Source organism: Acanthochromis polyacanthus, chromosome 1 (genome assembly GCF_021347895.1).
Source record: "Acanthochromis polyacanthus isolate Apoly-LR-REF ecotype Palm Island chromosome 1, KAUST_Apoly_ChrSc, whole genome shotgun sequence".
Lineage (NCBI taxonomy): Eukaryota > Metazoa > Chordata > Actinopteri > Pomacentridae > Acanthochromis > Acanthochromis polyacanthus.
Genome location: NC_067113.1, coordinates 18,157,334 through 18,178,539, shown reverse-complemented (window position 1 = coordinate 18,178,539; position 21,206 = coordinate 18,157,334). Strand labels below are relative to the sequence as shown.

General features: G+C 42.0%; 2 protein-coding genes across 4 annotated transcripts; one reads left to right on the top strand and one right to left on the bottom strand.

Moving 5' to 3' along the window:
- Positions 1-117: 117 nt before the first annotated feature.
- On the bottom strand, positions 118-17,143 carry atg2b (autophagy related 2B). Of its 3 annotated transcripts, none has more exons than XM_022193252.2 (43): positions 17,021-17,143; positions 15,959-16,371; positions 15,704-15,866; positions 15,411-15,563; positions 15,216-15,318; positions 14,841-15,003; positions 14,579-14,758; positions 14,358-14,454; positions 14,073-14,237; positions 13,819-13,970; positions 13,457-13,568; positions 12,994-13,231; positions 12,712-12,874; positions 12,472-12,564; positions 12,169-12,357; positions 11,237-11,510; positions 11,040-11,148; positions 10,760-10,961; positions 9,621-9,763; positions 9,282-9,439; positions 8,983-9,158; positions 8,733-8,883; positions 8,360-8,562; positions 6,829-6,909; positions 6,586-6,692; positions 6,401-6,493; positions 6,241-6,311; positions 6,081-6,157; positions 5,814-5,984; positions 5,576-5,708; positions 5,280-5,479; positions 4,962-5,191; positions 4,760-4,877; positions 4,456-4,647; positions 4,280-4,381; positions 4,091-4,169; positions 3,797-4,007; positions 3,641-3,710; positions 3,473-3,555; positions 3,205-3,326; positions 2,784-2,938; positions 2,528-2,677; positions 118-1,357 (listed from the first exon to the last, which is right to left on the bottom strand). In XM_022193252.2, exons 2-43 carry the CDS (start codon positions 16,118-16,120, stop codon positions 1,127-1,129), a joined length of 6,225 nt encoding a protein of 2,074 aa, XP_022048944.2. In that variant the 5' UTR covers positions 16,121-16,371; positions 17,021-17,143; the 3' UTR covers positions 118-1,126. The 3 variants fall into 3 exon arrangements, with proteins under 3 accessions (XP_022048944.2, XP_022048945.2, XP_051814692.1); XM_022193253.2 differs by having other exon boundaries at positions 3,797-4,004; XM_051958732.1 differs by having other exon boundaries at positions 16,944-17,055.
- Positions 17,101-21,133, top strand: gskip (gsk3b interacting protein). The gene is made up of 4 exons (XM_022193256.2): positions 17,101-17,161; positions 17,283-17,342; positions 19,592-19,847; positions 19,935-21,133. Exons 3-4 carry the CDS (start codon positions 19,605-19,607, stop codon positions 20,091-20,093), a joined length of 402 nt encoding a protein of 133 aa, XP_022048948.1. The 5' UTR covers positions 17,101-17,161; positions 17,283-17,342; positions 19,592-19,604; the 3' UTR covers positions 20,094-21,133.
- Positions 21,134-21,206: the final 73 nt, after the last annotated feature.

Genomic DNA, 21,206 nt, shown 5'->3' with positions numbered 1-21,206 from the left:
TTGTCTCCTGTTGCCATGACAGCACAAACTTCCGGCTGACTTCCGACATAATTCTGTAGCTTCGATTAAATTTCTCCAAGTCCAAGAAAAACAATAAAAACACCCGACTACTCTTCATAGTGATGAATTTAACCATTTTTATTTCCCTTTCATGCTTTTAATACAAATTCATGAATCACCTGTACACGTATGTACAAGAAATATTACTTTTCCCACATAAAGTGAGCAAATCAAATGTCTGCAACACAACAGATCACGCCAAATATCAATACTTAAACATACATTTAAAAAAAAAGGAGAATATTAAGACTTTGCTTGAATGTCTCGAGTAGATGTACAAGTCAACCATGTGAAAATGTGAGCAGCTGACCCAAGGAATAAAGCAGTTCGGAAATTTAACAAAGCAGCTTTCCAGGAGCAGCAGCTTTTGTGAAACTTATGCAACACTGATCACAGGTCAAAATAAAACTGTGAAACTTTAAAACAAATTTGGGTTATCTTTCTATTTACCATTTATTGGGGCAAGTAACCCTTCAAGTCACTCAAAAGTGCTGAAAGTGAACTTTACACGGCTTTAACACATTCAGTTTCTACACTTGTTCTCTATTTGCATGAAATGTTACACGTTAGGAATATTTACAGTAAATAACAAGGCCCACATACAGTACATGTTATATAAATTAAGGGCAATTACACCTAGAGCATTAGTGTTTGTTGACACCAAGTAGGATAAGAGAATGTAATCACACAATTTGTAAACAGAGCTGAAAATGAAGCCAATGTGACGACCTATTTCTTCCTTGTTATGTGTTTATGTTTGAAATATCCTGCTCTATCCTACAACAGAATATAATCCACATTAAGACGATATGTGGCTCACAAATTCATTCTTATCCACATGTCCCTTTGATTAAACACACAGCTGGACAATGCTGATGACCATGAAGGCACTGTGAGGGAACTGTTAAGCTGACACAAGCTGAATCACGGTAGCTCAAACTGCCACGAGATGAACACAAGTTTATTTACACCAGAGCTGGCAGTCCGCCTCACCTTTCTTCTTCTTCCGCGGAGAAGCTGTGGCTGCTGCACAGTCAAGGTTTCAGTTACCATATGGCAATCTGAGTCACTCTTCACCCTGCCTCCATTTCTGCGACTCCTCCTGACGTGCATCGGGGTGAATCTGGTTTCTCATCCCACCCAGGACGTTAGAGGTGGCTTCAGTGGCCATAATTAGTGGTTTGACTACCGCTGGCGGCAGCTGACGGAGAACTCCACCGACTGCTCCAGTCATGCCACGCTGCTCGTGCTCCCGCGTGGCTGTGTCATAGATAGTCAGTGCAGTGTCTGTGATCCCCTGTAGGTGGAAATACACCATAAAGTCAGAATTAATGAAAATATTTCCATTATATAAACTGCAATATTTTGAGGAATTCGATCTGTTTGGTGTTTTAACATACGGCGGCTTTACAACAAGGAGGATGTCGTGAAACAATTAAGAACAAACTATAGTGGAAACTAAAGCGGACATATTGACAGAGGGGTCAGAGACTAGAAATCACAAGTCATTAATAAGCGTGTCCACCATTTGCATCACTGTGACACTAATGAGGTTGTCATTGTTGCTTGTGGAACGTTGTTCCACTCTTCCTGAAGGGCTCGGCGAAGTTGATTTTAGGGGACCGGATCTCGTTGTTCAAGAGCCAAACACTTTGGAACAATTTCTTATGGTGGAGTTGTGGACATTCAGGTGTCTGGCTGCAGCCCTGATATGGCAGCAAACCACAACACATTCTCATCTTTCACTTGTCATCTGTGGCATCGCTCATTTGAATAAAGCTGCATTTTAAGGCAGCCTTTTGTAGTCATTGGTTAAAGCCACACCTGACTAGTGTGTGCATGAAGTTCAACAGCTCATGAACTTGTTGTGCAGCAGAAATGAGGTTTAACTTTTCTCTACGGGCAGAAAAGGACTTTAAATTTTTGCTCTGAGTAAATTAAGGAAACACATTAAAAGAGCCAGTTCAGTCTGTGGCTGCCCCCTTGACTCCACTGAGGTGGTGGGAGAGAGGAGGGCTCTGGCAAAACTGTCTACTATCATCGGAAACACCTCCCACCCTCTGCATCAGACTGTGGACTCCTTAAGAAGCGCCTTCAGCGACAGACTGTTACACCCTTAGTGTAAGAAGGAGCGTTTCTGCAGGTGGTTTATTCCAACATCAGTCAGACTTTACAATGCTGCCTTATAAACTGATCTACCTCTGTTACTGCTGCACTTTTTTCCTTCCAAATGCATACCACTTATGTGTAATAACTGTTTCAACCTCATTCTCATGTAAACAGTCTTCTTAAAAAAAAATCTTCTGGTGATATAATATTCTCTGCACTTTTGTGTTTCTAAGTTATTCTTGTGCTGCCTTTATACTTTTTTTTTTCCTCCTTTGGAGCTGCTGTAATGGTGAACTTCCCTCACTGTGGGATCAATAAAGTTTATCTTATATCGGTCATATCATCTTTAGGTTTTTACCTCTTTCACCACGGTGTAGGCTTTGGCTACACCTTCCCTCAGGTCGACAGGCTGATGAGCCAGTCCATAGTGGGTGTACCGTTTTATTCTCTTCGTGTCTCTCTCATCGGGAACAGGAGACACCATGTCATAGGCCGTCTCAGCTGCGGCCTAAAAGCAAAAATCACAGATACAACAACACTGTATTTGTCTGATGCCTTCTAAAGAAATGAGCAGTGAATAAATACTTTTAACAATCAAAGGAAGACCAGTTTACCTGGATAGTCCGCACCATCCTGTTGGTGAGCTCCAGAGCAGCCATAGCAGTAGAAGTTCCAAAGGAGGCGGTGCCGCGCTGAAACCCACGGACGATCCGACCATCCTTTCTGTACTGCTCAATTGGGAGCCAGACCAAGTCCCTGAGACCATGAACTGAAAAGAACAGTCATCTTAAGAATGAGAAAGTCACGTATCCGAGACATTACTGCCATTGACATTACTGAGAAGTAAAAATAATAATACATTTTCCTTACAGTGATTTCTAAAACACAAGTTTACTGTCTGCTGGAGGTGTTGCCAAGTGAAAAATAGCTGAACAATAATGTAAATTACAGTAACATAAACTGAGAGACGTTAGAGTAGGACTCAGCTGAAAACGCTGAAGTCCTATGACTAAAAACAAAAAGTGTTATGCTCACCCAGTTTTACCAGAGTGTGAATAGGAGCCACACCACTCAGTATTCCTTGAAGCTGGTTTGTCTTTATGTCATTTAGCCACTCGTTTATTGCATAGGAAAACAGCTTATCCACACCCAATAATCTGAAATATAGACATTATTTTCTTGGAAAAAAACTCTGTGAATAGCATTTCACACTTTCAATTATAATATAAAGTATAATGCATCATTGCATGTGAAAGAATTGTGCTCATTTATTGTGGAATAAGATCTTGGGACATAAACATACCCTTGTCTGTAGCACAACTGCCTCAGTTTTAACTCTGAACAATTCAGTTGTGTCAATCCGAAAATGATTCCTGCGAACGTTCCCTGAAACAAAGAATTCATAAAATCAGTCATAAAGTTTCAGTAACATAATTTGGAGATAATACATTTTCCCAGTTAGATCGTGTACCTGGTCCATCGACACGTGTTTTCCGTGGTAATCCAAGCGAATGGGAACCTCAGAGGTAAATCGAAACTCCCTGTTAGGAAGAGAAAGCGTTACCCAACACAGACAAGCACTTTGGGGCTTTTAGGTGTTTGTAATATTTAGTTATTTACCGCTCACCTAAAGAAGATTGGCTGGTCTGTGAAGGGAGAGGCAGAGGCTTCACTGTCGTTCATGTCGTCCCTGGCAGATGTGGAGAAACCGTTGTGGCTCAGTCGTCTCTGAGCAGGCACTGAGATGATAGGAGCTGGGTCCTGGCTGCTACCAGCGTGCTTGGAGAAGCTGCAGGAGATCTCAGGGGGAGCAGCTTTCTTTGCGGTGACACAGACTGCTGCAAAACAAAACATTATGAGCAACCATGAACTTAAACTGGGATGTACAATAATAGATGTTTGCGTGACTCATCAGTCTTACTTTCTTGGGCAGGTGGTGAGAAAAACTCAACTTCAGTAGCAAGACTAGTAAAGAAGTCCTTCAAGAAGAAAAGTGCATCCTTCAAGAAAACAAAAAACAAGTCCGTTACTTAAAAAAATCAAAACATGTTGTGAGGATGCCCAGAGTTTTCCATATCTCTGACCAATTATTTATATATGATTTTCTTACCTGATCAATATTGAGGCGAAGAGGCATCAGAGAGACACGTAAGCAGCACTCAGGGGGAGCCTGGCCTGACTCTGGACACATGTGCAGGGCCTTAACTGTCAACTAAAAACAAAAGCACTCGTGAAGTTCCAACAGACCAAAGCTTGTGTTTGTTTTGAGCGTGCTGCCTTCCTCACCATGTTAGAATGGGCTTTCCGGGGCATTTCCTTGCTGGAGTACAAGTAGAGGAACTTGTTCATCTGTGAAGTGGCCAGTCTGTCTCGAATCTCCAAATCCTGCACAACAAACACCTGTCGGGACACTGGCTGGTCCACCGCTGAACGAGATGCCACCGGGGGCTGTGGGTACACCTCATGCTGAAATCTCACCTGTGGAAATAAAAGAACAAAAGCTCAATGGTGACGAAGTTCCCTAGGGCCTTTATATGATCTGTGCGAGTTTATCGTGATGAATATTTATTGCAGGAGAGAGTAAGATCACCTTGCTGAGTTGGATCTCCATGAGGACATCAGGGTTCCTTCCCTTTCCACCTCCTGCCCTCCCTGAAGCCTTGGCTTGTCTGACTGGAGTTTGAGACGGGGAGCTATGAGGTGTAGACCTGCCAGACAAAAAAGGAGACACAAAATAAACAAGTCTGTTTCCCTTTCAACAAGTTTAGCAGAATGTAAAGCTCATGACTCACCCACGACTTCTGGCAGGAGATATTGTGGAAATCACATTCCCAAAGTCTTTCCCTCCATAAAGATGCCAGATGACAGAGATCTCCTTAATGAGGTAGCGAACCTCTGGGATTGGAAAGTTCATGGCTCCACGACTGGAATCACTGCCTTCCAGAGGCTGACTGAAGTGATCGTCTTTGATTTCCACTGGGTCTGAGGTAAGTAGTTTCACCACGGGCTCCTGATCCCGATCCTGAAACACACATTGCTTAAAGTGAAGCAAACTAAAGCTACACCACTGTGTTATGTAGCTTTAACTAGGTGAATGAGTATACACCAACCTCTCCTCTGGAACCTGGAGTTTCCAAGATGCAAAAGTCATCTGTCTCTTGGGCCAGACTAGGAGCAGGTGTGATGAGGGGAGAGGGGAGCATGGGGTAGGTGGGGCTTGAGTCTTGGTTAAAATTCCCGCTCTCATCTGGGAACAGGAAGAGATCTGAGCGAGGCGGATCGTGGTCATGAATCTGCTCCTCGTGTGCACCTGCAGAAGTGTGAAAATACATAGAAATATAAAAATTGATTAAAGACATAACCCTCATGGAGTCAATGGTATTCTTTACTGAGTAGAGTTCTATACCATTCTGCTGTGGTCCTGGTGCCTGCTGTCCGTCAGTTTCCTCCATTGCTTCACTCATCAGATCCTGCAACATCTGCTGCTCTGTCTCAGCGAGCAGCGAGGTCTGAGATGCTGGCCGGCCAGGAACCTCCGCCTGTCCAGAAGCACACTCAAACTGAGCACGTATGACTACTGTAGCAGAGCTTTAAAATGACATTGTATCTATGTAACACCCAGCATCAAGGGGGTCACTGCTGACCTTGCTTCTTTGTGTACTGCTGCTCTGCTTGGCCTCTGGTTCTGCTGGGGGAAGCAAATCCCCATAACTGGCTACATACTGGATGAGGTTCATGAGGGCAGCACAGGAGTCCGAACATGTTCGGATGTGAATCACATCACTGGAACAGCGCAGCTCAAATCTGGGCTCTGACTATCAACCAAGAGACAGTGAAAATGTGTTTAGAATTTGTAAAGCATATCTTTGAGTGACAGTCATTAAGTCCATTTAGAGATATGTGACTCTTACCAACTTTCCATCTATTCCAGGTTTGACAGCTGTAATCCTGAGCTCCAGAGTTCCCATGTCTACCACTTGAACATAATCTGTGACAAAAACCGAAGACAAACATTGGTCAAAGCCGCACACAAACCTGTAAAACACAACATTGTCACTGAAGTTGACTTACCACGCACAAGATTGACAGAGACGGCATTACTCTTGTCAGACAGGAACAAAGCAGCTTCATCCAAAATGATTCTAGAAACAACATATTATATTATGTACAGCATTTTTATAGATCTTCAGTAACTTCTCAGTTTTGTACAAAATTAGTATTTTTTTCATACCTGAGTGTTGACGAAGAGTGGTCTAAAGAGACACTGCTGGAGATGCTAAAGGTTTCTACAATCAACAGCGATCGCAGTGGCAGGTAAAGAGGTCTGTCAAGAGGATGACAAGAGTCGCATTAGAATACCCATGCAGAGATGACAATTAACTCAGAATTTAGTGGTTGGTGTGAATTCTGCTTCACCTGTAGTCCAGAGAGCAGCTCCAAAGGTGTAGATGTAGGGTGGTAACAGATGTAGGAGGGGCATAACCCAACACAGGTTCATCAGAGACATTCAGAAAGTCAACAATCTGTTGCACAAAATTGGCAATGAGATTAGTAAAGTCTGATTTCAATGTGTACTTGTTTCAAATGTTTTCTAAGCATGTCATATTATATTACAACATAAATAAAGAGAACTTGGATGGAGTTAGTGAGTTTGTTTACCTGGTCATACCAGCCCTGGCTGGGAGGGACCACTCTGTGCTGAAGTGTGGCTCCTCTCACTCCAATCGCAATCAAAAACTCCTGCATGAAAGGTCACACATCACAACAATCAGCAGCAAAACAAAAGCAAGCTTTCTGGTAAACTTTGAAAAACTGTTCTGTCTAAATAAGCTGATATTACATTAAATGTAGATACAAAGAGATTCAGAAAATATTTTAGAGACAACATAAAATCATGTCTGGTATTACCCCGCATACAAATGTGGCTTCACTTATCCATTATTTCCTTGAGATGGCATGGGAATAAGAATCACCTAAAAATGGGTGTATTTACTGCGTTCTCACATTGCAGGATCAGGGTTTAGGACTGACTATAGCCCAATTTAGAAGGAAAATATAGCCATGAAAGAGTCTGCTGAGCTTCAGTAAAATGATCGCATGCAGAGGTCATCTAAGTCTCTCAAACATACTGAGCCTTATTCTTCTTTTCAGATGTCTAAGACAATCACAAGGTAAATCTAAGGGGATGTAAATGCATTAACAAGATATGGGACAAGAAAATTAAAAATTGTTTAAAACATTTTCTTCAAATCTGTTCTTTTTTCATAGTTTTACTTCTTTAGATCTTAAAAATAATTCAAATGTAAAAAATGCTATGCAGCAAAGTGATAGTGGAGTTGTTAGAGTCCTATTCAGAGATGAGATACTTAATGTTCTTGGCAAGTGACAGCATTCTGTCATTCAGAAAAAAGGTCATTTTTATGTCAGTGTTCCTCACAGCTTCACTTAGACACAGTGATGGAGAGACCAACGGTACATGTGCAACATTTGTTATACGTGCTAGATCGGGCAGTTCATCAAGGGTCAATGAGTTTTCGAATAAACAAAAGACTAAACCTGAACTAATAGCAGGTGTATCAGTAATGAGGACAGGATTGATCAGGATCTAGTAGTAAATGATAGTGTACTTTCCTGCACTTCAGACAAGTGAGCTGTCACAGATTTTAACTATATGTTTGAGAGCGGGTATTGAATATTATTTACTGTAAAAGTGTCATCTGTTTACTAAAGTCTAAATAATTTGTCAAATCAAATTGTCTTTTCAATCACATAGATTTGTTGGTTTCAGTCTCACAGTGGGATATAATTAGTAGTAGGCTAGTTGGTGTACGAATATGTTTCCATAACTACACAGCCATTATGGACATGACCTCGCGAAACATTAACAAAAGGACCAAACCCGCTTTGCCTGTTGACCCTGTATAACTATCTGTTGATGCAACTACATACAGTTTAGTTTGTTGAAAGTAAGACTGCTGTACCAGCTTTAATGGAAAAGTGACCAGGGTGCTCATTCAGACATATTCAGATGCCATCAGATGCACGCAAATGATTATATGTTTGAGAAGGGCTAAGCAGACTTTGTTGTGGTTCTAAACTTTCTTACCAAGCAAATAACCTACAGAAGAACGGTATTTCAGCAACATGGTCCCACACACAGCCCGCCCAGTAGCTACTTTGAGTATTTGACCTTGATGTTGCGTTCTGCATTCTGTGAGGAGATCTTCACAGCGACAGACACCATGCTGCGGGCTTCCAGACCAATACCCTCCGAGGGTGTTGAGGATCTTTCCGGAGACGTCTCAGATTGATAGATGGTTGGCTCTAGCCAGTGGGGATGAGTCCTGCATGGCAACTTGATGTCTGAGACTGAAGTGCCTCCATCTATAAGTCCTGGGTGGATGAAGAGATGGTGAAAGAAAGAAACATATAAGCACTCATGCAGATACAGAATAGCTGTGTAGTAGTTCTCCATATATTTTCAGGTCATGTTATGAATAAATGCTGCATAGTTAAAACACAAGAGGAATATTATAGCATTATAATAAGTGCAGGTGGCTTACCTTGGTGATACATGCATATGCTACTGGTATGGAAGCAGATGTAGTGTTGGTCTTTATAGCCTTCATACTGAGTGACACTGAATAAAACAGCATTCTTCACCTCCATCCAGAACTCGCCGTGTTTGTTTTTCAGTATACTTTTATCCTCCTTCTGGGAAACAAAAAAAAAAGCAAACTCAACTTCACAATCTATTAGGATTAGCTAAACAAAGCCGTTTTGTAAGTGATATCAAAAAGAATGTGAGTTTACCTTAGCGTTAGCTTGAAGAGCCACTAGGCCGTGATTGACACTGAGGATGACAGAGAAAAGACTTTGGGAGGTTTTGCTGTGGGCTTTAGGCTTTTTCTTCTTGCGAGATCTGAGGCCGAGGTCAGAGGCAGGAGAGTAATAGTGCATGTTTTCCTCCTCTGAGCCACTGGAGTCATCTGTAAGAACAACATGTTTGTCTATGAGCAGACAAGCTATCAGTTGTCGAAAGACGGGTTCACATCATTTACTTTAGGATTTAAAGTCTGCAAAATCATGTTAAATGTCTCTGGTTATCTCACCCTCGGGACCGGTAGAGCGAAACTGGCTGAAGCTGTCCTTGGAGTAAGTGTTGATCAACTGGCTGGCGACAGAAAGTCCACCTCCATATGGCATGTTCTCTACGGTCTCCACGGGGGAAGGAGCAGTGGGCTCCCAAAGCAGCAGATCGTTGTTTATCCTAAAACATTGAGAATATGCATTGTACATACTAAACAGGTAGGGAAGACGAAATTCAAAAAAATCTTACGTGGATGAAATAATGGGATAAACAGATAAATATTATGCTCTTTCTATTCATGGCAAGCCAGAACTCCCACATTTACCATGTTATTTCACTATTTTGTGAGCAAACTCCGTACCTGTTGTGTAGTTTTTCATAAAATGCCTTGCTGGGTAGCACTAATTGCACATTGGGGAAATACAACTCAAGGACAAAGCGAGAGTTGTTCATGGTCTTTTCCTGGAACTCTGTCATCTCAGCAACATCCCCAGGGATGACCATCTGGAATAAAAAAAAAGATTTAGCAAACACGGCCCTGTCACCACCTGCTTTGTCAACAGGTTAGGCATGCAAAGCAGTGCTCTTGTCACTATTTGCATAATGATGCGTCGGTCAGACATGTTAATATAAAAACCATCCTCGCTCCTGAATGCAAATGTATCCACCTATACAGAGCACACCTGATGATTGAATGTTTTCAAATATAAGGACACATGAAGGATTGCGGGCAAATGAGACCTTCCTTAACATCAAACACTGATGCCATGTGCTATCAACGCCCCTGGTGCAAACCGGGTGCATTTTGAGTTCGACAAGTTGCTGCACATTTAGGTAATCTCTAAGGTTATACATCTAAGTTGATTTCAGCTCCACTACATTTGCATTCAGATCAACACTGATGCAGGTCAAAACCACTAATGCAAGAAGAAATTAGTCTGCAATCATTTTTCATTTCAGAAGTTCAACTGCCTTTAATGTTTCCTACTCAACTGAAAGTCTGTTCTGACTGTATGTGCATCGCATTTAGTTGCATTTAATTGCCAGTTGGATCAGAATTGGTTTCCAAACTAGTTGTGATGTCATAAATCATGCTCGCAGATACACACCTTAAAATCAGATTATAGGTGACTGCAAAGAAATGTTTGCCTTTCAGCAGAAACATCTGAGAACATTTTTATAGTGTTCAACTCTAAACATGCATCATTCTGCACAGTGAGGCTTAAACATCCAAGAGAACACACGTCTAAATTGAGGGGATCTTTTGACTATTTTCTTGTAATTATTTATCATATTTTTCAGATTTGATGTGTATGAAACCACACAGCAGACTGGAGTCTTCATTAACACCGAGAAACAGGGTGACAGCTGACTCATAAATGGGTCCAATGCTGATCGAGTCGACCCACGTTATGCAACACAAGGAAATATAATTATACATGCAGTAGATGGCTGCAATTTCTCATTTCTAATGGATGGTGCCCTTTACCGATGACTCACCTCTTCATTCTCATACATAACCCTACGTGAGGAAAATGGAGACGGCTCCGGTTTTCCAAAGTCACACACATCTTTCAGGGAATGAGCAGCCCCTTCTTCCTCTTCTTCTTCAAGGGAATGGTCCTCAGCCCCCTCATCATCTTCAGCCGTCACACGCTCAAGGATTGAGTGGACTGCAGTGGGGTTCATTTTCAGGACAACCCTGCTCGGAGAAATTTAACATCATTGAAAGATGCCATACAATGGAAAGGCCAGCCTGTGGTTGGTTAAACAAACTAACCTTGGCCAATCGAATTTTACACTCTCAGATGTTGTCATGTCTCCATCCATGCTGTGGGACACTCTGAGGAACCGGGTGGCCGGCTGATCTGGCTCCTCCTGGAATTTACCTGGTAAAATGAGAAAAACAAAAGCCACTAATGTTAGTGCTAAAGGCAAATTAAGTTTCTTAAAAGAGCAGTTTGGAGATCGACATACCAGTAAGGTCTTTGAAAGTGAGCTCCATTTTGGTTTGTTCCGGTGAACTGCCTCCCATGAACTCTGTTTTCACCTCCAGGTCCTCCAGCTCCAGGTAGAGCACTTCTTTCTGCAGGGACTTCTTGAACCAAGGGCCCCTCTCCTGATCTGAACGTAGATCAGGGATGGGAAAGCGCACTGCAATGCCAAGCACTGGGGCGTTGACTGTCAGCGTTATGTGGCAGTTGGTGGGAGTATGACTGTCATCCAGGAAAACCTCTGTGAAGGCCTTGTGCTGTGAAAGACAGAGATGAACATTATATACAGTGTTTCAGAGCTCATAAACACGTGATCTAGATTTCATCTTAGCACTTTAACTGAGGAGGCACATTAAAAGTGAGACACAATTAGCACAGCTGATATGTTCAGCCGGTTCACTTCACAATGACAATAGTTTCTGTGGTCAAAATCAGCGGTCTGTCTTTCAGCAGCAGCTCACTAGCAGCAGAAAAGACAGAGATTCTGCCTTCACCAGGCTGACTGACAGCAAAACTTACCAGACAGAAATGAATTTCATGTAGGCCCAGCTTTAAGAAATCAGAATTTTATGTATGTAATCTCTGACTATGTAGGCAGAATTTCTCTACAATAAAAGTTCAGAGCACGTATAAAGCTGAAGATTTGTGTTTTAGACAACTTCCTGTGGAAATTTTGCTTCAGAAAGCACACCAGAGGAAAAAGAAAGAAATTGAAGTGCAAAAAACAAGGGGGATGAGTCATAGAGTCAATGTGGATTTATATATTTGATAAAGTAAAAGCGCATCTGTGTAACCAGGAAGTCACAGACAGCAACAATGACTCTAGAATGATTTCTATGTTGATCGGCAGTGGAGATTTATATGATCAGATACAACGGTGTGACAATAATTCCCTGTTCTGTAGGACACCCTTACCAAGCTGACGTGTTTATTGTAAGATGTGTACATATGAGAGGCCATCATCTCTGTGGTTGCTAGTTTCTGAGGCTGCAGTAGGGAGTTGAGGCGGTCCACAATGCTGATGTCCACCTCAGAGCGCACAGGGCCCAGCTCCACATGGATCTCAGCTTTCCTTGGAATGGTGCTAAGACGCACTTGGCCGCCCTACACAGAGAGGAAAAGGGTTAATAGTCTGGATGCCAGATGACCATGCAGGAAAAGCATCTGAGCATTAGTGTTAGTGTCTTGGTTTCAGGTTGGACTTATAAAAGCAGTTACCTGAGGGCCTCTGCGCTCAGCCTGTTTGTAAAGCAGGTGAAGGCAGGTGGTAAGCGGTGCATCAGCACTGGCTGCAGTGTCAAATGTCAGGAGCTGAAGTGTGACAAAGAGACTAGAGTGAAACACTCTTAATGACAAGCCAGCCGCATCTTTTAGGCCTTCTCTGTAGATATGCAGTGTTCAACCAACCAAAGCTTAGTGCTGTGAAAAATATGCTTAGCTCAGGCTTGAAAGTCTAACCTCAGTGTACTGAATGCCTCTTTGGGAGCCGCCAATGACAGCCTCAGAGGGGAACAGACACTCCAGAAACTCCAGCTGGTTTAGGGAGATGTCAGTGCTGAAAGTCCGAAGGCTGGATCCCTGACAGTGCTCGTAGTTTATCTTCAGATCTTGCCCTACAAACCTGCAGAAATAAGCCGAGGTAAGACAGATTTCCACATACAGATCCCAAACTTGTCCTACAGAAAACAAGATAACAGTTTTAATCATACACAATAGGAATTAGTGGAAAATGAAGCACACCTGAGGTGATCATGTGGACAAGCCTGATCAAACACTTTGCGTGACTGAAGGAAAGCAGCTGGGGCAAGGGGGCCCACCATGCTGAAGAAGTGTGCAGCCATGGGCCCAAGGGGACTGGGAGCAGCATGTGGTGGTGGCAGTGGGTCGATGTGTAGGACTGAGAGAGCCAAGCTACTCAGTGTCAACTTCAGCACCAGCTCTGGCCTTGACTCATCACCATGGGTTTTGGATGGATGGGCTGAAACGCAACAACAAATATGGTAATCCAACAATAACCTTGTACACACAGTGAAAAGCGTTTGCAGGTTTTTACTGAACAAAACAGCTTGCAGGAACTAATCATTATCTTTTGCTGGAATGAAAAATGCAAACTCTCTATTATATATAGGAAATGACCACAGAGGGATTGAGCCTCGTTGTGTATTATGTTTGGACGTGTGTATTAATTTACTGCAGTGCTTACAGGTTTGCCTCAATAGTTTTTGAGGGAGCTGTGAATCCCGTGACTGGACTGGAGTTTCATTAGTCTGCTTCTCTTTTTGTCGTGGCACATCCATATAGTCATCCCAGATAGCCTAGAAACACAGACACAGATATGATTTCAAATTCAAGAACAATTTGGAATAACTTCATGACACAAACTAAACCAACAATATTCACAATATGAATTTGTACAGCTCTTGATACTAGCAGCAAAAAGATTGCATGCCACTGTCCTGGACTTCGTTGAAGATTTCAGGATCTTATTGAGTGAACAGACTGCTGAGAGCCCTTACTCTTCCTATATATCTTACTGCTTGTTTATATGCACAAAAGAACGCTTACTGTCGCATTTGCAGACGGAGATTCTCCTGGGGAGGCAGAGTAGTTACTGTTGAGTGACAAGTCCAAGTCAACAGTGGGTGGTTCACCCAGGGGAGGGAGGGATGACAAGCTGTGAGACATGTCCATGTCAGCCATGGAGAAGAACACATCATCTACACCAGCAACAGAAGACAACAGTTTTCATTAAAAGGTTAATGAAAGGCATCTGAATTCCAAGAACATGCAGAAGTTACAGGATGGAGGTTCAGTCACACCTCGACTTGACACAGTTCTCGTGGTTTGGCTTTCGAAGAGGTCGGGATCTGTTCCTGGCACAGCAGTGTCCTTCTTCAGACACCGGTTCAGTTCCATATGGAGCCGGTACTCATCCTCTTGCTGCATGGGGCGACTCTTTCTATCTTTGTTCCATTCCTGGGTACCTTCACCGTAGGAGTGAGAAAACAATCTGTTCACTCTCTTTCCAAATTGCTAATTTAGTGACACTGTTTCCTTGTTTGGTGCAAATGTTCTTGATTATTTGAAAAGAAAAGAGCGCTCACCTCCACCAGAGAAAGCTCCAAACAAGTCCAAAAGAAGATGAACTTGCCGTGGGGACAGCAGAATAATCAGAGTATCAATATGTCCAACAACATCCAGCTGAAAAAACAAAGTATGCAAAACAGTGAGTCTATTGGCATTACCCAAAGAACATAATACTAAATAAACAATCAGGGACATTTTTTTCTTTTAATATTTTGCACTTGATTAATGGCTCATTTACCTTTGCACCGGGCATAGCTAGGTTGTTTTTAAGAGTGAGGGACAACTCAATTTTACCACCGAGGATTCCAACCTGCACAGGTTCAAAGGGTGTTGTAGAGGACACGGGCTCTGTGAACTGGGGATGAGGCTCACATATTATTTTAGGATTCCAGCTGGGGGAGAGCTTTGGCTCCGTTTCCTGTAGAAAAAGAGATACAGGTTTAAACAGGCTTATAAAACCAACTCTCCTATGCTAAATTTCAAATAATCATGAAACCAACCATTGGAGTAGGTGAGGATTTACAACCAGCACGAGACACATCTGAGAACTCGTCCCAGAATACAGTGATTCCTTCCATCTGCACGTTTTTATGTGCAAACGTGGTTGGCTGATGCACATTTACACTTGAACTGTCCTCATCTGTTTCATCGCAGTAAACAATCCTGAACACAATCACAAACTATAATTAGACTGATAAGAACCTGCAGAGTGACAGTGAAAACTAATGCACATCAGGGACATCTCCCATACACTTCCCTGCAGCCTATACCTTTAAAAACAATATATCTTATCTACAACTTTCCCATTCTGATTAAGCACAGATTTGAAAAGGAAACTGATAACGTCCAAATGCTTTAACTTGATAAAAACTCACTTGCTAATTCGAATCTGAAGAGCAATTCCAGTTTTAGAGTTTTCTGGAATGTGTTCGACTTTGAGAACGGTGTCCAAAAATGTCACTTTGACTCTTCTTAGAACTGAAAGACAGAAAATTAAAGAAATCATGTCAGTACACAGTTTAAGGCTGTTAACGTTGCTGAATGCTTAAACCAGTGTCGACAACAATTACCCATTTCTATTGTCTCTGCAAACTTCTCTAATCCTTCAAAAGGCTGGAAGCTCTCTCCCATATCATCAGTGAGTTTTTGGCTCAGACATTCTTTGGCGAGCTGCATGCTGCTTGTCATGAAACTGGACCAGTACATGGGCTCAGTTCCAGATGCTAAAAGAACAAAAGTCTTTTACTTTTTAGCACAATTAGTTGTCAACTTGTGTATATGACACAAAGTAAAACATCTTTATTCAATGCCTTTCCATCTATCTCAATCCTGCTTCCCAGATACAGATGCAGAAAGTCCTTACCCACTCTTGGTCTTGGTCTGAGCACCATCTCCAAACCCTTGACCTCAAGAGCACAGTTTTCCTGTAGCAGGGCTGCCCATGGGACGGTTAGAGAAATTGTCTGGATGAACCCTTCAGTTACCTCAAAAGGAGCATCTGCCGTCTCTAGGAGCTCATTTAGTGACTGAGGGACAAGAAATAGTGTTAACGATTCTGTGTTTTAATAAAATATATCAATCTGCCATATTTCCAGCCACTAAGGTAAACTACACATACCCATTTATCCAGAGGCACTTGTGCAAGAGACCCAGTGCCTTGATAAAGGTCTAAACTGAGTTGATCCAAGCTCAGTTTCTCCTGCAGAAAGTTGCCTAGGTACCGATGCAGGAGGTACCTGCAGGCCCGCTTCTTGATGGATTCCGAAAATGGCCAAGGCATGTTAGCTTAGTAGGTGAGCAGTACACAGGTAATGAAAAGAGTCTTGAAGCTCTGCAACTGCAATTGCTGAAGCTACTCAAACCGCTATGAATGAATCACTGCTGTTACAGTCGTGTCATCCTGTCGACTTGAAGACATCGAGAAATCGTGAGCTCAAACATCCTTCATATCCCAACTTTAGGGACACTTTGGAGGATGTGTTGACACTCAGAGCTGTACGTGTGCAGTGGTCCGACTCCAGTTTGCTGCGCCTACAGTGAAGACACGCGCATAGTGTCACTCTTTGAAATCTGACACTTGGCACGACATGTGACTTAACACAAAACATTGGCAACACAACAGAAAACACCAAGCTCCATTAACTGTTAATGCGTGATTTCAAGAGAGAGAAACGCTTAAACTGCTCCTGAGTAGCGTTATAATATAGCACACCAGTCCAAATAACATTTGTGTAATGCTAGCTGCCACTGCTAACCTGCACACCGTAGTTGCGAAATGGTGTTAGCATGCTACAAACTTGCTTGTCAACATGTACCCTTAGCTGTATTTACATAAACCAAGCTGTCACGGGCCGACGGGAGCTGCGCACTGACTGCTGGCTAGACAAAGGCATGTCATTTAGCTAACTAGCCGGCTAGCATCTGTGAGCTTAGCTAGCTCATAAGCCACTGAATGAGGCAACACTAGCATACCCGGCTAACGTCAGGCTAAGGTAGTAGCTACACATGCTTGCTAGTTAGCTAGCAAGCGAACCTACAATCAAACACTTCTCAAGTTATTCACCCTCGTATGTCAGCTGTAGAAACACAAAGACGCTACATACACAAACACCGGTTCGATATACCGACATGCAGAAGTACGTGAGCAGAACTGAACACACGAGTGCAGCTGATAAGTTACCTTCTGACTGAGTTGTTTACAAACACTTTCATGACTCCGCACCAACTGAGCTGCACTCCGGGGAGGGATTAGCTAGTGAGGTCATAACATGGCGGAGCTGTGTCGTTCACGGGACACTTACTGGGTCAGGATTTCTTTAAGGTAGTTAATTACACACGCAATACATAAACCAGAAACAAAGGGAGGAGAGGATTTTCTCCTCCTCGGACTGACCATAAATCACAGCAGATATCAGGTATTTATTTGTCTGCCGGTGACGCAGGTTTGCCCCCTCAGTGGGCTGGAAGCTTCCACAAGCCGGAAGAACACGAGCAGCGAGGAGGTGAGAAAAATGAACGCAGTTTATTTAGAAAAGACTTTTTGCGAAAAAAACACCCATTATTGTTTAATATTACATGCTGCATTTACGTTGTATAACTTAACAAAGTGGGCGAAATGTGTTTTTGGCGAGCAGTTATTTTTCCAGATGAGTTCTGAGTTTACAGTAAAACGTAGCAACTGTTAGCATTTAGCTTTAGTAGATCAGTGGAGCTAACTGCAGGACATAGACGGATTGTAATATTTGTATGGAACTTTAAGTGTGTATTCAGTCCTAAATGTGATGTCCGAGTGTTGACAGGGACCAGACCCAGTCGGTTCAGCTAGCTACACAACAAGGCTAGTCCTCAAGATGTCGCTGTGAATTTAAAATAACCACCTCCAGTCAAATGTCACATACACAACGAGGCAACAGTTATTTTTAAACCAGTATGTAATATAATGCTCTCCTGGGACATTTTTGCATTAAATCTTTGTATTTTTGATTCTTACAAGTCAAACCACCAGTATTTATGTTTATATTTGAGAGCTTTAAACAGTCCCAAGAATACAGTTACCATGTGAATTAGAATGTCTAACTTCAGATCTTTTCTCTTTTTTATATAAAACAAGTTTAGATTACTTTAACTTCAAGTGAAATTAGTCACAGTGGTTTCTATGCTGGTACACATGCAGTGTGTCTGTTTTTAGATTATTATTATTTTTTGCTTATTTCTGTACTTTAAAGTAAGTAACATTTTCAGTGAAGTGTTGTTGATGTCATTCATTATTTTTCCATTGCCATATTGATACTTGCTCTAAATGGAAGTATATATGCCAGTCGGACCGTACACTATCATTTATTTCCATTCAGTGATAATTCAATCTGTCAGTTAGCTCAATACAGTATAAAGGGTTCAGTTTTTTAAAACTTCAGAAATGACAAAGGTCCGCCAAATGTTTTGCTACAAGTCTTTTGTCAGCACCCAAGTCCCAAAACAAAACACAAAGCAAGCTATTCAGTATCTTTAATTCAATTCCGTCTAATCTAATAACTAAAATTAGGCGCGTGTGCTGAAGCACAAAACAAAATTTTATTGATTTGCTGTTCTGGCATTGAAGAGACGGGTTAAGTCAAGATCGTTGAGTCATTGCTCCTAAAGGCTTGCAGCTAACAGAATGAGTGATGACGAAGCCAGATGTGAACCAAAAGGCAACAGCTGACACGCAGGAAAATGTTGTGTAATGCATCTCAGGGCAACAATCTTGACAAGCTTCAACTTGTCCAACAACTTCACTGTTGCTAAGAAGCACAAACAGTGCACATGTAATAGGTTTCACTCTGAATAGCTGTTGAATACATGATCTGCCAGTTATTAGTCTGCATTTGCAAATACTTTATGTACATACATTCTTTCAGCATATTATGCTGTACCTCTATACCTGTTTCTGGGATTAAATGGCACAGTTCCACAAACTGCAATCCACCTTACAGCAGCGGTTTGCTTGGCCTTTTAGTTGGCTTTTGAATGGAAAAAAGCATCTGACCAGCTCAGCACCGGAGACATTAGTCTTCTTCACATATTGGACATTTTTTAGCTTCAGTGCCTTGGTGAATTACAGTAAACCATGCAGGAAGCAACTGAACCAAGAAAGAATGAAGGAAGTAAATGTCTCTGAGTTTTCCCCACTGATCATTTATTTTTACTTATGTAGTGCTCTTCAACTCAAAGCAGTTATATTTAATTGAGGAAGTTACTGTAATATTAAAATGATCCCAATACTGTACTTTAGTGCCTCTAAATCTTTAACTGGTTAAACCTTTCCTCACGTGATTGTCTTCTTAAGCTACGGATGCTAAGTCCTAAAAATATTCAACTTTGCATTTTAAAAACGGAATTTGTAGAACAGTCATGCGTGTTTCACTTCTCTTTTCAGACGCATGCTGTGACACACTGTCACAATATCATGTAAAGACTGCAACTGAATCAGAACCCTGCTAATGCTACAGTCCAGTTTTACATTTTATGGCGAGATGTTATAGATGCAGTTAAAAAAAAACAACACTTTATTACAGTTTTAGGTTTGCTATCAGCTATTATAACCCATTCAGTGGCAAAATATAGCTTGTAAACAGCAGAGACCCACTAACCCGGTCACTGAAGTGTACTCATGAGGATGTGGGGAACTCTTATCATTTTGGAATTCGACATATTTTAAAAGCACACAGTAAAATATGGCCTTCCATTGTGTCAATAAATACTGTTGTTATAGTACGTTGTAGGGGATGGAGATAGACTGCCAGCCTGAGGAGTCCATTGTCTCTGCTTTTGACGAAGACTGTGTTGAGCTTGGTGACGTGAAGGACATGAGATTGGAGGCGGAAGCTGTGGTCAACGATGTTCTCTTTGCCGTGGCTGAAATGCACGTATCACAAAGTCTCAGCAGCGCATCGGATGTGGCCTACATTAACGTGGAAACAAGAGAGGGGAATCGTTATTGTCTGGAGCTCACAGAAGCCGGACTGAGGGTAAGATGTTCTGGTAGCGAGATGCAGTGGCTTCTGGTTTGATCACTGCATAGTTGCACAATAAATAACTCATTTCTACCCACACAGGTGGTGGGCTACGCTTTCGATCAAGTGGATGAGGATTTGAGCACCCAGTATCATGAGACTGTTTACTCCCTTCTGGACACGCTCAGTCCGGGTTACAGAGAAGCCTTTGGGAATGCTTTGCTCCAGCGGCTGGAGAGGTTGAAGCAAAACGGACAGTAGAAAGGACCAAGATGCTGCTTACGATACACACATTAAACAGGGCTTGATACCATGGGTGATATTTGGATGTGCGCCAATAACCACCAAGTCTGGTCAAATACTCGTTTATTTGATGTCCAACTGCATAGCTTCCACTACAATAAGGGCTGCACGGCTCTATCAGCGTTGCTTTGTTCTGAGTTACATACCGTTGAATGATTTCATGTTACTTAAGTTCACGGGCTGCTCTGTTGCAACATTGTGTTGTTGACTTAACCGTGGAGAGAGCTTTCTGCTTCATAAATGGTACAGATTTGTAACAGTGCTGCGCCTTTTGTATTTATCAGAATGATCGGAGAAAGAAGCAGCAAGTTGCGTTAACAGTGATCCAGTTTCCCCTTCTGCCCTGCGATATCTGCTCAAATATACCCAACTAGTTTTTTTCTCAGCAGGTGTCTCTGTGAAAGAGCCAAAGCGAAGTTCTTTTCAAGTGTGTGCTGCCTTAATGACTGACTTGATTCAAAACAGATGAACTCATTGACTTGTATTTTACTCGCTTTGTATTGACGGAGATAACGGTATATTACAGGGCTGCCATTTCACATGGAGAAGTAGGTCAGAAACAAATTCAACTTCTTTTCAAAGCTCTGATTATGTTGTGAAACATGACAACACTGTGTATGCAGTACAAGTCATCAAGTTAACTGTGTTTCAATAGGATTCTTTTATTTTTCCATACTGCGTAGCGCATTGCATCTCAAGCTTGTAATTCAAACTTTAGCTGAAATGGGCAAAAGCTATTTGTGTGGAAGTTTAAATATACTTCTGTGTTCTTATCTTTAAGCTTTTAAGTTCTTTCAGAGTGCACAGAATTTAATATTCAGTGATGACTTTTAAAGCTGCTTAAAAACATAGGTTTTCTGTACATGTGACCTGGTTATAGTCCGTCTTCAGTGTTACGAGAGCTATTTTGAGAAAACTTGTACCTACTTTGCATTGATACTGTCATCATTCCTTGCTGCTGGCCTTTGCTCAGACCAATAAAATTTCAAAGTATGTCAGTCTCGCCTTCTCAGGTTTGTTTCATGACAGTAAACAAGAATACAAATTTGAAGCCGCAGTGGGTATAGTCAG

What these genes read in the sequence shown, in the direction of transcription:
- atg2b (XM_022193252.2), bottom strand. Translation starts at nt 16,120, where the DNA reads ATGCCTTGGCCATTTTCGGAATCCATCAAGAAGCGGGCCTGCAGGTAC. An exon ending in CAGACCAAGACCAAGAGTGG is followed by an intron (nt 15,564 to 15,703) that starts GTAAGGACTTTC and finishes TTGTTCTTTTAG; the next exon opens with CATCTGGAACTGAGCCCATG. An exon ending in TCTCCTGCCAGAAGTCGTGG is followed by an intron (nt 4,878 to 4,961) that starts GTGAGTCATGAG and finishes TTTGTCTGGCAG; the next exon opens with GTCTACACCTCATAGCTCCC.
- gskip (XM_022193256.2), top strand. Translation starts at nt 19,605, where the DNA reads ATGGAGATAGACTGCCAGCCTGAGGAGTCCATTGTCTCTGCTTTTGAC. An exon ending in TCACAGAAGCCGGACTGAGG is followed by an intron (nt 19,848 to 19,934) that starts GTAAGATGTTCT and finishes CTACCCACACAG; the next exon opens with GTGGTGGGCTACGCTTTCGA.